The sequence below is a fragment of the Pezoporus wallicus genome, unplaced genomic scaffold, assembly GCF_028554395.1.
Source record: "Pezoporus wallicus isolate ANWC-B61680 ecotype Strahan unplaced genomic scaffold, APGP_CSIRO_Pwel_v1 contig_6354, whole genome shotgun sequence".
Classification (NCBI taxonomy): domain Eukaryota; kingdom Metazoa; phylum Chordata; class Aves; order Psittaciformes; family Psittacidae; genus Pezoporus; species Pezoporus wallicus.
Window position 1 is genome coordinate 4,065,219 of NW_026638688.1, and position 15,928 is coordinate 4,081,146.

General features: G+C 43.3%; 1 protein-coding gene across 2 annotated transcripts in view; it reads left to right on the forward strand.

The window, feature by feature from the left end:
* Nucleotides 1–2,152: 2,152 nt before the first annotated feature.
* The window catches only part of GLRA1 (glycine receptor alpha 1), a 36,666-nt gene continuing 22,890 nt past the window's right edge, over nucleotides 2,153–15,928 (forward strand). For both annotated transcript variants that reach the window (XM_057411934.1, XM_057411935.1), the window contains exon 1: nucleotides 2,153–2,413. In XM_057411934.1, coding sequence (XP_057267917.1) covers nucleotides 2,358–2,413 — 56 coding nt within the window. In that variant the 5' untranslated portion in view covers nucleotides 2,153–2,357. The remainder of the gene's footprint in view (nucleotides 2,414–15,928) is intronic.

Below are 15,928 nucleotides of genomic sequence, written 5' to 3' on the forward strand. Positions count from 1 at the left end.
ATGATTTTGCCTCCTACTCCCCAGTAAAATAACAGGGAAACATAATTTCTCTCCTGCTGTGCCCGTCCTGTTAACGCTCCCAGTGTGGAGCTCCTTCTCTGCTCTGTCAGCACACTGGGGGTTGGAGAAGTACAGTGACAGGCTCATCATCCATGTGGGGATAACTATCAGGAGAGAAAGTACAGTGAGGAGCCAGCAAGGAACAGGCAGGAAACACTGTGTGAAATCACATCCCCAGGAATCTCCACGAATTGAAATCAGAGCCTGTTATTAATCTGGCTAGACACTGAGACACAGTAGCTGGAGTAAATCAGATTAAACTCCTTCTGTATCAATGGCTAGAAGCCAAGCAGGTCTGTCTTCCTTTTCTTTTTTATTGAATGATAACCCAAAGGATATTTCTGTCATCTTAGCTACGTAAATATCCTGCTTTAAAACAAATAAAAACAGGCAATGAAAAACATGAGGTGAATTTTAGTATGGCAGGAAGGTCCTCTGAGATGCAACCCAAAGTGAGAAGAAAAACTTAGTTATTTCCGGGGGGGGACTATGGTATTAGTGGAGCAAGCAGTCCATTTCACCTCCACCCACCCAACAACATGGGGTGGGACAAGTGTTTGAACAGATTAAAAACAGCTAAAAAGGTGTTAAAAGCAAATATTTCTTTGCCATGGGGAGTTTTGCAAAGCACAGGACAAGTAAACAGAACGGAACTTAAACGCAAAAACCCCATTACACCAGAACAAGAAGAAAGAAATCCTAGATTGTTTAGGAGTTTTAATTTCAGTTCTCAGAAGTTGAGGAGAAGCCGAGCAGAGTAATACGCTGATGAAGTGACTAAAGAGCCCATTCCTCCCCTCCTTCCCGCGGACCACCACACTCAGCACCCTGCGAGCACAGCTGGAGCTGAGATAAGAAACTGCTAAACGTTCCTTACCTTCCCTGACCTTGATGGCTCTGGTATTTGCCAAACTTCTGTGCAAAACCAAATGCAAAAGGGAACAAAAATAATCAAATAAAACAAAGAAAAGAAAAAAAAACAACAAAAAAAAATCACCACACAAACACAAAACAAACAAACAAAAAAAGCCAACAACCCAGAGATGTTCCTTAAAAGCCAACAGCAACAAATAGCAACTGCCAACCAAGCAGATCTTCCACGAGATGGAGACTTAAGGCAGGCTACGCTTGCCCTGTCAAGGAAGACAATTTCAGAGACTTCTTAAAAAGACAGCAAATCGTGTAGGAAAAAAAATGAAATAAACCAAAACATGTCAGCGCTTTAAAGGTTAACAGCTGCTGCCGAACAGCATGCGTTTATCCAACCGCGTCCTAGAGTAGTTTTTTCAGCCCTGAGACCAATGAGCACAGCTAAGAGGAGGGCCTCGGGATGGTGGAGAGATCGAGCTCCCCCCTCCCCTCTGCCTTCCCCCTTCTCCACCTCCTCCTCCTTCCCCCCCCCAATTTTTTTTTTTTTTTAGTTTAGTAAATTAATGCAGCAAGAAACTCCCAAGATCTGGCGAGTCCTGGCAAGGGAGAGAGGGCAGAGGGGAAATGAGATGCATTAGGAGGACACTGAGCCACTTTCTTTCTGAGCACAATGGGAGTGCTTCCCAAGAAACTTCCCCTTCGCTCCCCTCCGTTCTAGCCCTGAGCAATGGGACACCTACCCTACAGCAGCAATAACTTATCCGGGAGGAAAATAGCCCAGGAAGCAGGAATCAACAGAAGCCAAACGGCGGGCAGGAAAGCGCCACAACCGGGACTGCAGCACGGCTCCACACTGAAAAATTCCTGTGGATGTAATTAGGAAGACACCCCGGCTAGCAGCGGAGATTAAAGCCTTGGGTTGTTAAGGGTTGTCGTCCACCCACCCCTTCCCATTTTACCCCCCGCCACCCTGATGGCAAACCTACACCCCCTGCATCACTCCCTCTCGCCAGCCTGATGTCCGGAGCCAGATCCCGCTGAAGGGAGAATTCAGTGCGGGAAGCTTGGTCCTCCGGCCCCGAGCACCACTGCAGTGGCGGTGGCGGGGGCACCGCCGGAGCTGAGGGACGAGCCAAGGCAGCGCTGGAGCCGAGCAGCCGGGCTCGGAGCGCGGCGTACCGCCGCTGTCCAGGGTCCTGACCGAAGCCGCCCGACAGACGCTGTCCAGGGTCCTGATCTCAGCTGCCCTCCCCTGATACTGCCCAAGGTGCTGAGCGGAGCCCTTGGCCTTCCCCTGCCCAGCCTGCCTCGGGAGGGGTGGCTCGCTTCCCCTACCAATTCTCCCAAGTGCCGGGTTACTTTATTGGCCAACCCCACCGGCCCACCCCTCACGGAGTACAAAACAAACCACAGCGAGAGCTGGAAAAATGTGCAACGTCAACGCGCTCGGAGTCTACGTGTGGGAGACTATCGTTTTCTTCAGGTAAGGCTCGGCTTCACGGGAGAAGTGTGAGCGCACCGGGCGCTGCCGGGCTGGACTGCCGTGTCCACCCCGAGCTCGGGGCACAGACCCTAGGTAGGGCCTCAGGCTTAGGACAGGGCTTTCTGCCTATCTTGAGGGTCCTTTTCGCCTCCCCGAGGCTGTCTATCACACAGCTCCGGGCTCGGGACTTTCCGCGGCTTTGGGGGTTACTCTGTTTAATTAGCACCGCAATCTCTCTAACCGCAGTGCTGAAAACACCGACCCCGGCTGGTTGCAAAGTGACAGCTAGTGGCGGCTGGGAATGCTGCACTTGAATTTGCCCGGGTAAATATTCCCACCTCGCCCCCTGCCCATCCTCAGGTTGCAGGTTAAGGTGAGTTCCGTGGGATTCTTTCACTGCTTAGGTATGTTCACTTGAGAAATCGTGGGACTCCTTTTCAAAGAGGGCTCACCCTATCTCTTCAGTTTGCTGTGCTGAAAGTCACATTAAGCAAGGAAATTATTTCTTCCCAACTTTTTTCCTTTCATGCTGTTTTCAACATCTTTTCCTTACAGACTCTAAATGAAAGCCAAAGGGGATGTGGGAAGCTTTTTGCAATTATATCCATCAATCAATCACCTAGCTGTACATTGATTCCGCTTTACATATGTTCAGTTTCCCATTAAGTCTAAGGTAGAAGCAGAACAGGTTTATTCTTAAAGAATGTTTCTGGTCCATTTCTCCCTGAACTGCTTTTATTAAATGGACAAAAAAAAAAAACCACCCACTATTGGAAGTTAGAAGCTCTTCTGTCTTTGCATGAATAATGGAGCCTGTTGTAGCAAGTGTTAGATGCCAGATACATGCAATTGGAAAAAGCCTTCTTTCATGACCTGAACTTGCTCAGTCTTTGACTTATTTCAGTGGCATGGCTCTTATTTCTGCATTTCTGTATTTATATCAAAGTCTCATATTTTAATGAAAAAGAGCAAACATTATTTACACCAGCATCACTGCTACAATGCTTACTGTTTTATGAAACATAGCAGCATACCTGCTGATACTGATCAGACTTTTCTATCTAGCAGTCTCTTTCCTTTTGAACACCAAAGTCTTTTCAGGCATAAAAATTAAGATACCCCTACTTTTTTCATAATTCTGCAGAAAAATCAAAGATAGCAAGATTGTGACATGAATTCAAAGCATTTAGATGTTTATCTGTTAGGTAAACCAGAAAGAAGTTCTAGAAATTGCTAAAGTCACCAGTATCTGAAAAACAATGCACAACACCCAATAGTTCAGAGCCATCCTTTCCCATTTTAGTCAGCCACAACTGTACAGCAGCACTGCACAATACAGTGGGGTGGACTATTAGGAAGCATACATATGTGCATTAAACTCTTTAAAGAATGTTGAAGCAGAGAGATTAAGAAACAAGATTAAACAAACAAATGCTCTGGAATGTTGTCCATAAATAAGCTAAAAGGCAAAAGGAAAATAATGAAAATAAGGGGCATTTCCAGGCTTGAGTTTCCTATGGCCCTAGTACTAAAGCATCTGTCTGGCTTTCCTCTGAACTGCCTTAACAAGGGAAATTGATTGACACTTATCTTGCTGATTCCGTTCTATGATGCACGCTTATGCACCACAACACATGTGAGCACTTGCAGATTCTCAGCACATCAATTTAAATCCTGGGCATTCAAAATCTTGGTAAACCAGTCACTTCAGGTTCTAATTTTGATATTTATACTGTTACAAATTGTATACCTATACATACATGGGCTATATACAATTATGTTATATTGAATATAAAAGCTATTTCTGGAAGAATAATTTTCCTCAAATTAAGAAAATTTGAAAGTGCTTGAATTCAGTTGTAGGGAGAAGTTGAAACCAAATTGTTTTCTATTTTGCAATTATTTTCCAAACAAAGAAAAAAAGAAGAAAACAACCAAAAAACCCAAAGCAATAATTCCTGTTCAGAACCGACTAAGCAATGTTTTTCTTTTTACTCCCACTTTGTGTTATGTGTTCAGTTTATAACAGGCCAAAAAAATCTACCAGCCTTTCTGGTCCAGGAATAGCTTTGCTATTTCAGTTTCACTAAGAGAAGTTTATTCATTAACAGTCATTCATAAATTTAGTGTGCCAATTCCTCCTGCACTCAATCATACAACACTTAAAAAATAAATAAATAAAAGTCACACAATCTGATAATCCAATAACCCACAATAAAAGCCTGCATTGCTTTAAATTATGGTGTGTATCACACTATTGTCAGCCTGTCAAAAATATTATGGAAAGAGAATCCATTACATTTTAGCACATACATCACAAAAATAAAGGGAAACCCAAAGTCCCAACAGAAAATTAGATACAGCTAATATAGGAAATGACTAGATCTGTTGCTTTAAAAAAAATGTCCTTCACCAGGTTTTTATAAAAAAAGACCTTATGGGAAAGAATAATGGTTGGTCAGTGAATGCAAATATTATGGCATTATCAATATATTTGTTTGTTACAGTTGGTGTGTTTTAGAAGGCATTTGCACCAAGAGGCTCATTCTGACATACCTTTACTTATGGAAGAGCATTTCCCATTTTGCTACCTGCTTTCTCAGACTGCAGTCACTTAGCTGTGATGAAGACATTTACTAAGACCCTGTATAGAGGCAGGATGGAAACTGGGTTTGGGTGGGAGATGAAGCATCTTCTGACAGGCTGCTTGACCAGCCTTTGCTGGCACATATCTATGCAAGGCAAAATGCTTTCTTCAGAATAAAAATAGCTTGTACATTGTTTACACAGGGACTTCCAGATGTCCTGCTTCTATCTGTGGAGACATACAAACATTTTCCCAAAGTCTAACTACATACACTGCATGTTCATACCCTGTTTCAGCTGAGAATTCCTTCATGCAGGAACAAAAGCTATCCCTACCCTGTGATGATCTTGCCTGGGTTTTCTGTTGTACCATCACATTTTAACAGCTGTAGTGGTCCAGAAACACCACTGCATAAGCCTGGGGGTAGGAATGCATCTTGTACAAGTTAGGAGATAAAAGATAGCCAAGAACTGGAATCTCACCCAAGTAAAGCATGTCTTGTGAGGCTTTGAATTTGCTTGGGTCTGATTCTTGTCCTAATTGCACTCCTATATATCAGGAATCAGCAGCATGACCTTCACCAAATCAAGATCAGAGTTGGCCCCTCCTGAACAGCAATCTGTCAGCCAGGAGTAGTGATTCAAGGCTACTGCTCCAAGTGACTCAGAAGCTAGAAGTTGCTGCCAGCCTCAGACCTCATTGGAATGCTCAGACTGGCATTTTCATATTCCCTCCTGTCAGTAAGAGGGCTACTTAATTCCTGTTTTTAAAACAGTAAGATGCCATTGTTTATATGCCACCTTAACTTTTAGGAAAAAGTGTCTGTCTTTCCATAAAAAGATTTGACAAGCAGGTGATGGGAAAGCTGCTGATTTCAGGCCCTTGCAAATAAAGTGCATGTTATCTCTAAACTTTCTGCTATGGTCTGCAGTGTTAGACAACATTAGAGGTACCTGTGAACAAAGCACTAATAAGAGACATTCAGAGCCAAAAGCTAAGCAAAGTAGCAGATATTCTCCACAGTTAAAGAATATTTTCCTTACAGGAACTAAAAGCTACTGCAAGTTGTGCCTTTTGACCTGTTGGGCCTCTGTTGAGTCTGTCAGCTCCTCCACAAAATAGCAAAGGCTTGGACTAGCTAGCTGTAAGGACACTCTTCAGCTTCTTTGGTCTGCAACCTGTAACAGCCCTATTAGAGACCCTGGTAAAAGGGTTTCATATTCAAGGCTTGATAACATGATGAAGTAGACAATTCTAACTAAAAATCATCATTAAATCATTCCACAAAGAAAAATTAATTTTGTCACATCCCAGTAGAAGCACAAAATGTTTGGGATCCTGCCTTCTGCAGGGACTTCGGTACACACTTCCATCCTTCCATAAACAACTCATTTGCATGTAAGGCAATTAAAATAAAGCAATCTAAAATATGCAAGACATTTTCTAACACAGTCTAATCTTAACCCTCCTTTCTAAACCACTGCCTGCCTCCAGACCTGTAACTTGGATAGATCCAAACAAAAGAAAGGCTCCACAGATGTTTAGGCAAAAAGCATTTCCCCACCTTACCCTGAGTCCAAGGAGCAGGAAACCCATAGATAATCACCTTGTTTAAAAACATCACAAATAACGATGCCATTTCTCATATGCACTAACAAAATACCCTTTGTCTCCAAGGCAGTGTTGCTGTGCAGATTTTAGGTAATACAGACTGTTTTTCTACCTTGATTCCCACTGAATAGTAGCTTATACTGCAGCAAGTCCCACTGGCAGAACACATATTTACTGTTCAAATACCTGAAGGAAGCCGCTTCTGGAAAGAGAACAATACGTAGAGGGAATAGTAGGGTCCCATCCTTAGCTGTAAGCTCATATGAATTATTACGTAATCATATGAATTGTCTGCAGAGGCTTCCTTCAAGAACAAGAACTTAAGCAGGAAAACTCCCCCCCCATTCCTCTTCTCCCATGAAAGAGGTGTTGGACACCCTGATGTATGAAGCAAGTCAGTAGCAAAGGGCCCATTGACTCTGTTTTAAGTGCCTCAGATTAAATAGTGCAATCTAAAGTCTAAGAAGTTTATTCTGCTACTGACTAAGAGATTGAAGTCAAAAAGGAAAGCACTGGTAAGCAACAGTACACTGCAGTTTCCCTGGTCTTGGGCAAACACTTTCCCTCGGCAGCTTATGAAATTCATCTTACCAAATCCTCGTGAGCTGACCTGGGTAGAAAAGGATCCCAACACCTGAATTCAGATGTTAATCAATGCCCCAAATTAGATGACTTTATTATCTCAGCACCAACCAGTGATCATTCATTTGTGATAGAAAACCAGCAGAGAAGTCTGTTCTCATTTCGTCCTAGCATGCAGGTTAAAAGGGCTCTCCAAATTTCAGTGCTGAGAACAAGATGTTACATCACCTGATGATTATAATTGCTATTTAGGTACTGATGAAAGACAAGGGTTTGAAAAAAATAAATAATCATACCTAAAAAAGGACAACATCCAAATCAAACCCACAACATTTAAATATGTCAAATCACCTAAAATCTATTCACTGTTTCACTTGCTTGTTTTCTATAACCTGCCACATTTCCAGGAATCCTAAAGTGACTACAAGTATAAAGACGACAGACAGGCTGATAATGCATTTTGACTTCTATCTGTTTTATTTGCCTGTATCAGCTCTCACTGTTGAGGCACATTAAATGAGGGTTTCACTATTTCCAGTAAATTACCCTTTCACTATCATTACCTTGCATACTTTCTATTGACCTTTATCTGTCAGCAAAAGCAGAATGATTTCTATCATTATGAAGGATGGTTACACCTGTGCACCTCACACCCTTCAGTAAAAATGGGTCATCATATTCTTTCACATGCTTCCAGTATCATTCCAGCACACCCTCGCCACTATAACTGGATTCAATTTGTTGATTGAAAGTCATTCCAAGCACTTGTGATCATTTCAGTTTGGAGAAAAATAAGAATTGGGATAAATGAAGCAAAAAGGAAGGAGAGAGAGAAGCAGGAATTGCTGCCGCTGCTTCAATGCAAGACACTGGAAAGGTTGTTAGCAGCCATGACCAGACAACTGAACACCAGACTGTCTGACTGCTGACTTCTAGACCTACTTGCACAGCCCAGAAAAGAGCAACTTTTACATTGCACTCAGCATAAAATATTGCTCTTTCAGCAGGTCAGGTCCCCTTATACAGGGAAGAAAAAAAACCAAACCCAACACCTCTTCTGTTTCTCACCCTTGCCTCAAATTGTCCAAAAAAATTTATGTTTGCATTTATAAAGTCAGACAACAGAAACCATTTCCCTCAAAGGGAGGTGGTTTGCATTGCTATTTCTTAGCAAAGATGAACAGTTTGTTCACAATTATGTTTCTCCCTTGATCTCTTGGGAAACTGCTGATACAGTCTAGCTGATCTGGTCCTGGTGGTCTGCATGCTTTGATCTCACTGGTGTTATAGATCAGATACACACCTCCAGGCTACTCCTAAATCTCTGATACTTCAAGATACTGATGCACAGAAACTCAACCAAAATATAGCTTTTGTTCCGTCAGTAAGGCCAAAAGCCCAGAGAGGGCCTGCAGAGAGCAGAAATAGACGGAGACAGATGCACCCATCCTTTACACGCGCTGAGCGGTCCCCATTATAAGGACAATTATTTAATCCATATAATGCACCACAGTAAGCTGCTGGTGTGGGGGCTGCACCACATCTGCCTGGTACATAGACACAGTTGGCATCCTGTAAATACCTCTCTGCTGGATCTAAGTGTCAGCCGAGAAAAACAGGAGAAATCTTAATTTACTAAACCCCATGAAATTTGGATTTTGAGAGGGAGGAGGAAAGAAAAGAACACACTATTGCACCTGCTTTCCTTTTGATTTCTCCTTCTTCAGCTTTCCACTGTGGCTCATAGCCTGCCAAGTTAAAAAATAGAAAGCAAAAAAAGGGATAGAACACCCAAATGCCTCAGCAGACAGCCAGGGAACTCTCTTGTTTTTATCAGTGCTTCATTACAGGGTGGGTGAGGAAGGAAAACACTACCAAAAGGTTGCCAAGGCAAGGAGTGTCGCATGCATGGAATGGCAGGGCTTGCAGTGCAATCAATCATCTCACACACTGCCTTCAGCTGAAAGCTGCCGAGAGCAGCTCCCCTCACAAGCCTGCCCTGCAAGAGATGCCCGTCTCTGCAGCCACCCACCCAGCATGCGGATCCTGCCCCCCAGCCCCAGCAGGGCTGGAGCAAACATACAAGTCAATAACAAAATCAAAACCAACAGCAACAGAAGCGGGATCGATGGTGGGTAGGACCATTATCGCATGCGCCTGGTTCAGCAGCAAGATGGAGCTGAGCCAGGAATCATGCAGAAAATACAACAGAAATCGTGACTTCACTCTTTTACTCCATTTTCTTTGTATTTTTCCCATATTTTAGATGATGCAAGTAAGAAGATGCTTTGTACAAAGCTCCAAGCAAAAATCCCTCTTCCCCATTCTAATAGTGTAGTTACAAAGCCTGAAAAGCATGAGGGTCAGCTGTTATCAGCACCCTTTAAAAATATCCTTAACTCCAAATGTTCTTGTTGGTGCCAAAAAAAAACCCTATGCAAGATGGGCCAAGGCCCCCATTCCAGCAGGACCTGTGCACCGCATGTATTAGCACAGCTGGGATTTAGGGATTCAATGCTCTGAATCCCCAGGTGAGGCAGCCTATTCTTGTCTTGTAAAAACCACAAAGGCTGTGGACAAAAAGTGACTTTTTCATGAGGTATCTTTACAGTATTATCCCTTTCTTCACCCTCAGTGTTTTCACCCTCAGGAAGCACTTCCTGAGCAGGGCAATAGTTCCTGGCATATCCACACATACAGAAACTTCCCCTCACCAGAGCTCCCAAGATCTGATTTACAGACCAAAATGCGTGCATCCCACCTCTAATGCCACCCCATGTACCTGAGAATGGCAAGCATTCTCCAGCTTCCAGCCCCATCCATCACACCCTGACATGGAGCTATGGGCTTAGAAATCATCTCCCAGCAGCATGGCTGACAAAGAACAAGCTTCATCAAACAACCTTCTCTAACGCATCAACATGGGCCCTGCAGCACTGACAGGGCTGAGGAAATAGGGGTTTTGTCAGGGAGCTGAAGAAATTAAAGTCAGAGGGCAGCTGGGGTGGGACAGAGAAAAGTCATCCCGGCCAGGGGAGAGAGAGTTTAGCCATTTCATTGTAGTTCACAAATGAACTGATAACACCCAGAATCAGACAGCACAGAGGGAGCATACATCTCCAGCAGGGTATTTGTCTTGAAATGATAACTAATTCCATCAAAAAGTATCATTTTACACAGCACAAAATACACACGAGGAACCTCAGTTTTACTGTGGGACACACAATTTTGTAGGCAGATTGTGCGCACATTAACTCAGGATGCCTTTCAAAGGATCTGCAGCAAAAAGTTCCATAAAATAAACCCCACAGCCACGCTGCACTGCATGTTCTAGCTGTCAGAAAAGAATTCTATCCATACAACCTCTGATTTATCAAGAAAGAAAGAAGCAGTTACAATATTCATAGCCAATCTTAACAAGCAACATAAATCCTTAAACTAAAAACTAATTTTTAAAGAGCTGCTGCAGCAAGTTATTTAAGCTGATGAAAACACGACTGATAGTGCAACTGCAGAGCTATAGATAGAAGAGGATCCACGATCTCTCAGAGCTCTGACACTTGTCTGGTCTGTGATCTAAAAACCTCCTGACGTCAATTGAGGTTCCCAACGCAGCTCTCCGTCCAAGCACTAAATCAAGAACACATCAGTGAAGAGAATATTACTCCCTTGAATAAGAAACCTCATCAACAAAGAGATTTCCCCCTCCCTTTGTTTACTGCATTCAGTAAGGCTGTTTATACACAACTTTAAATATCTGATTAGACCCCTTGACTTTAAAGGGAATATTCAGCATGTGTGACACTAGACACACGCCTTTGTCTTTGTAGGGATTTTTCTCCTTTGTTTTTTCCAATGAAAAATGCATTTATAACTTTTTTCTTTTTAAACCCTTCAGTATATGCACATATAAGAGTCAACACTGGTGTTTGCTGGGTTTATTTCAAAGTGATTAAAACCTGAACATTGACTTTTGTTTCTCTACTGTGTAAGTTGTTTTCAAACCTGTCTCAGTGGCTAAGGATCATACCTCTCCAGAAAGTCACAACTTGTGCTCCAAGAGCTGTAGATGCTTCTGGAAGAGGGATTAGTTGGGAATGATGCTAGAGAATGCCTGCAGCTCAAAAAGGGGTTTAAGACACACTCCTTTGTAAGCATGCAATAAGCAAGAGTGACCATGCACCATAAGAGAGTTTTAAACAACAGTCCTTGTAAAAGCAGAATCTTGCAAGAAACTGAGCACTATTCCCATGCAATCTGTTGGTCTCCCTGTGCTCTTCCCATCTCAGCTATCCAAAATGGGCAGATTTCTCCCCCCCATCCCCAGCTGTCTAGTCATTTATTATTTTCTTATTGCTCTGTTCAGGCAGCGTCAGCAATTGTTCCAAGTGCTGGTGTCTTTCCATAGAGTTAATCAGTGTAATTGGGATGTTTTATAGTTCTGGACAGGGTGTTTTGCCATATGGCATAGGATCCATGGGCTGCAGGAACGTGACAGTGGAACAGACACCAGAATACTGCAGTCTGAAGCAGAAGTTTTTTCCCCCTCACTCCAGTGAGGTTGCTGAAGCTTTCTCTGGATGGGAATAACCACAGAGGGTTAATTCCCCAAGGCTCATGGAAAAGCACCTCCCAGCTCCTCTCCTCTTGTACAGCCACAGGGACAAGCAGTAGCATGTTTGTGCAGGATCTCAGAGTGTTTCAGGATCCTTTGGGTTAAAACATTAACTGATTACATTCTGCCACTACTGCAATGCAGTTACTTCTGGTGCAAAAGCTAGAATTGGTTTAAGCAGCTCACAGCAACAGAGCACAACCAGCCAGGACAGAGACAGCAACGTTAACAAGCCTACTTTTTCTTTCCCATCCCTCTGCTCCCGCCATGAATAGAGATAAATCACAGCTTATTGCCCATTTCTTTCTCAGAGCAAGATCGCTTTCTCGCAGGTTCTCAGAGTCCATATTTCACCAGCTTCACTGTAACTGATTATTTTCCTATCCTATCCCAACACCCAGCTCTGCTCCATGCACCTTGCTGCATAAGATCTCAGATGAATTAAGAAAACAACCAAATCCAAGTGTCCTCCCCACCTTTGAGAATCTGTTCTGCAAATCCACCCCTGTAGCACACCCCATAACCACACTGCAGGGACAGTAATTACCAGCAGTTGAGCATGACCACATGGATTGCAATCAGTTCTGTGCAACCAGCACATCTTAAACATTCAGAGCTCTTACTCTGCACCATGACAGGCCAAAAATTAAGTATCAGAGCTCTCTTCTCCCCATACACTTCCACTCTTTATGCTGTCCACCTCTACCACTGTAGGACAGGAATTCAGATGTGACAGAAAAACATACAGACAATGAGTTTCATCCTTTTTAATTGAACTGTGTATCAATATTGATTGTGCTATTAATTTTGATAGTAAATCTAATCATTTAAAAAAGGCTGCATGCAGTCTGTGCCAAGCCTTCCCAGGCCGGAGTCTGACAGCATTTCCCTCCAGATAACACGATGTGCAGTCAGAAATAACAGCCTGCACACAGAGTTTAGAGCTGCCCCTTTCCCTTGGAGCATCTCTCATCTGTCCCTCCTCCCTCTTTCTGCCTGCCGAGGACAAGATGGAGACAGGCAGTATCAGCAGCAGCTAAATCCAGAGCAGGCTCTGCTGAGCTCCATTCCCTGCTCAGGGGGTTCCATGCCCAAGAGGCACCATCTCAGCAACCAGGGAGATGATCAGGAAGAGTGGAGAGTTATCATGGTTAACACTCATCAGTCGTGGACAACACTGCCTTTCTACACCCAACCATCAGATGTACTCTTTGTGACTACACCAAAACCTCTCGGTTTTAGTGACTCCAGCAGGCTCCAAGTTGATTAATTCTCTTGTGTCCCCAGGATCTCATGCTGCTCTAGCCTGGCTTTGAGAGTAATGAGAGAAACAGTTATGCCAGTTCCCTCAGCCTACCTCAAAGGCCTGATGGTTAACCCTCTCCCCTGGGATACCTGCTCACAGAAAACATCACACTTGAAGAATGCAACACATTCCTGCCAAGCTTTTTGCTTGAATTGTGTTTCAAAAATAAATAAACCACTCCAGAAACCTTTGCTGAGCAGCACTGAACGAGGGTAAAGCAATCAGGTATCTATTTCCCAACATACAAAGAACCTAAGCACAGGAATAACTCAGTGCTGTTCTCAAGGCACTGATGCTGCATCAGTTTACCTTCACAGGGACCTGAGCCTTCCACACTTTGCAGAGAAACATTTCCTCTGCAAACACTTGTTTTCCAACAGTTTGTGCTTCTGCTGCCAGACATTATTTTTCACCCTCAGAATTAATGATTAACAATTTAAATTATTTGACAGGGGAATAGAGGCCCTGTGCTAATTAAATTCCTTCATCATTCCCCTTTGAAAAGAAAGAGGAATTAGTATGTCTCAGTATCAGCATTCCACCAGAACAGGGCAGTTTGTGATGTTTGGCTTAAGTAAATGGACAACCATGGGCACAGCAAAAAAAAGGCATGAAAATGTTGCACAGGAGCCATACAAATAGGGGAAGGAGGCACAAACAGCCAACTGGGGAGCTGGGAACTAAGCAAACCAACATGTCCACACTGCAGAAGAGCTACTTTCTAAACCAAATAACTTGTAATAAGAAAAACAAGTCTGTTTAGCTGAAGCAAAAATAAACAGTGCCTCTATAGTGGGGGAGAAACCAGTAATAAATGACCTGCAAAGCTTGACTTCTCCATTTTAAGGAAAGCAGTTCCGAGTACCTGGGGTGTTCATCTCCACTAGCTTTCACATTCACATGCCTGTTAGTGGGCTGGAGCTCCTAGAGGCTCAGTGGTGCCTGCCTTTGTGCCAGCATTAATACCACAGAAGATTATGATAGTTCATCGACCCTTTGAAGAGATCCTTCCCATTGTTGTTGCTGTGATGATTGCCTGATAGCACTTTCTCTGCCAGATCCACTAGGAATTACACCAGCATAAATAAGATAAGCCGCTGTATGGCTGTTATTAAAATGCGCCAAGAGGCTCTTGGCTCAGACAACACTCTTGCACCAATGCAAACTACATCCTCAGTGGTTTTGTTACATGTTTTGCATCCTTTTGCTTATTCAGAGTACAAATTTTCTCTCTGAAAAGCATAACAACTCACCCTAAAGTTCCAATTCTCTCCTACTGCAAATAATTTCCCTTGTCTCTGCTGGGCCAGGAGATGAACACTTTTATGGGAAGTTCAAAGGTGCTTCTGTAAGAGCTAAGGGATGTAGAAAATCCCAGAAAGCTCCCAAGGCAGCACATTCAGGTTTGTCTTAACCTGCTGTAAGAGAGCAGTAGCTGATAGCTTTTTTGGGTGCTGCCTGACCTAAGCTGCTGTAGCAAAGCTCAGTTGTCACAGCCAGAGTGACCATTTCAGGGCTGTGCTAGATGTAATCTGTTCCCTCCAAAGCATAGTGGTGGACAGCCTCCCTGCAGCATTTCCTACTCTCACTTCTGAGTAGGTACCTCTGCCTGCTGCTGGAAAGGCTTTACTATGCCCTCATCCCCTGCTTTATTGCCTTTTCTTGTTAAATCTAGGGGGGAACTAAACTGCTAGTGTAAGGAAAACATTTACTAGCTAAATAGAAACTGGAAGAAACTCTGAACTCATCATTCCTAGGTCACAGTAAAAACACACAGCAGCCAGAGCTTCCAAAACATGCACCAGGAGAGAGGAAACCACAGTTGCAGCATATTCCTAAAGGTGCTCACAGAAACTGTTCAAGGGATGGGTGTGAATATGCAGAAAGCAGTGGGGCTGCGAGAGAGTGGTCCTCTCCCAGATGCTTATAGGATCCATTTATCCAAATATGTACTTTCACATAGGAACTGAGACCATGAAATTCATTCACTTACAGCTTCAATGCAGAAACAATCAGAAAATGGCACCCAAGAAACATCAGACTCATTGGGACTGGAGGGAGCCTATTCAGCACAGCCTTTAACACTGAATTTACAGGAAGGATGAGCACCAATTTTTACTTTTAAAATGAATGCCAGGGAAATTGCAGTTTCTAATTATCTTGTTGCACTTAATGCTCATTAGATTTGTACTGCCTCCTCCCCCCCCCAACTTTTCCACTTCCATATACTTCCTCCAGTCTACAGTTAATAAGAAATCAGTGTATTGCACTATCTGGCATCTTGCTGCTGAAGTGGCAGGAGTCTGGTTACCAAGTCATTTGCTGCTTAATTGAAAACTTTTCTCTCAACTCATTGCCATGCAGATACTCTATTGGAATGCAGCAGTCAAGCCTAGTATTGATTGTCCTCCCACTCCCAGCATTCTTCTTCTGAGTTTGCAAATCAATTGCACCCTGTTGTTTTCCTTCTAAGAGGAAAAGAAACCCCAAACAAATACATCACCCATTCCACAGCCCCATTTGCCCCTGAAAAACAGTGGTTTGGCTTTGCACAGTTTCTTAGAGAGGAGATGGGGACAAGAAAAGAAATGGCACACTGCTACAGTAAAAGCTACATTCACACCATGTCAGATCACCTCCAAGCATGAGTGTGCACCAGCCAGGTCCAGTGTGGGAGTGGATTGTGAACATATAAAAGGTGAATGAAACCTTAGTTTTGTGCTGTCACTGGAAGTGATCTGGAATTTGTCTCCCTATCGCAGAAATTAAACCATTTTAAACAGTTAAAAGTCTAGTAATCAAAGAACTTCAATT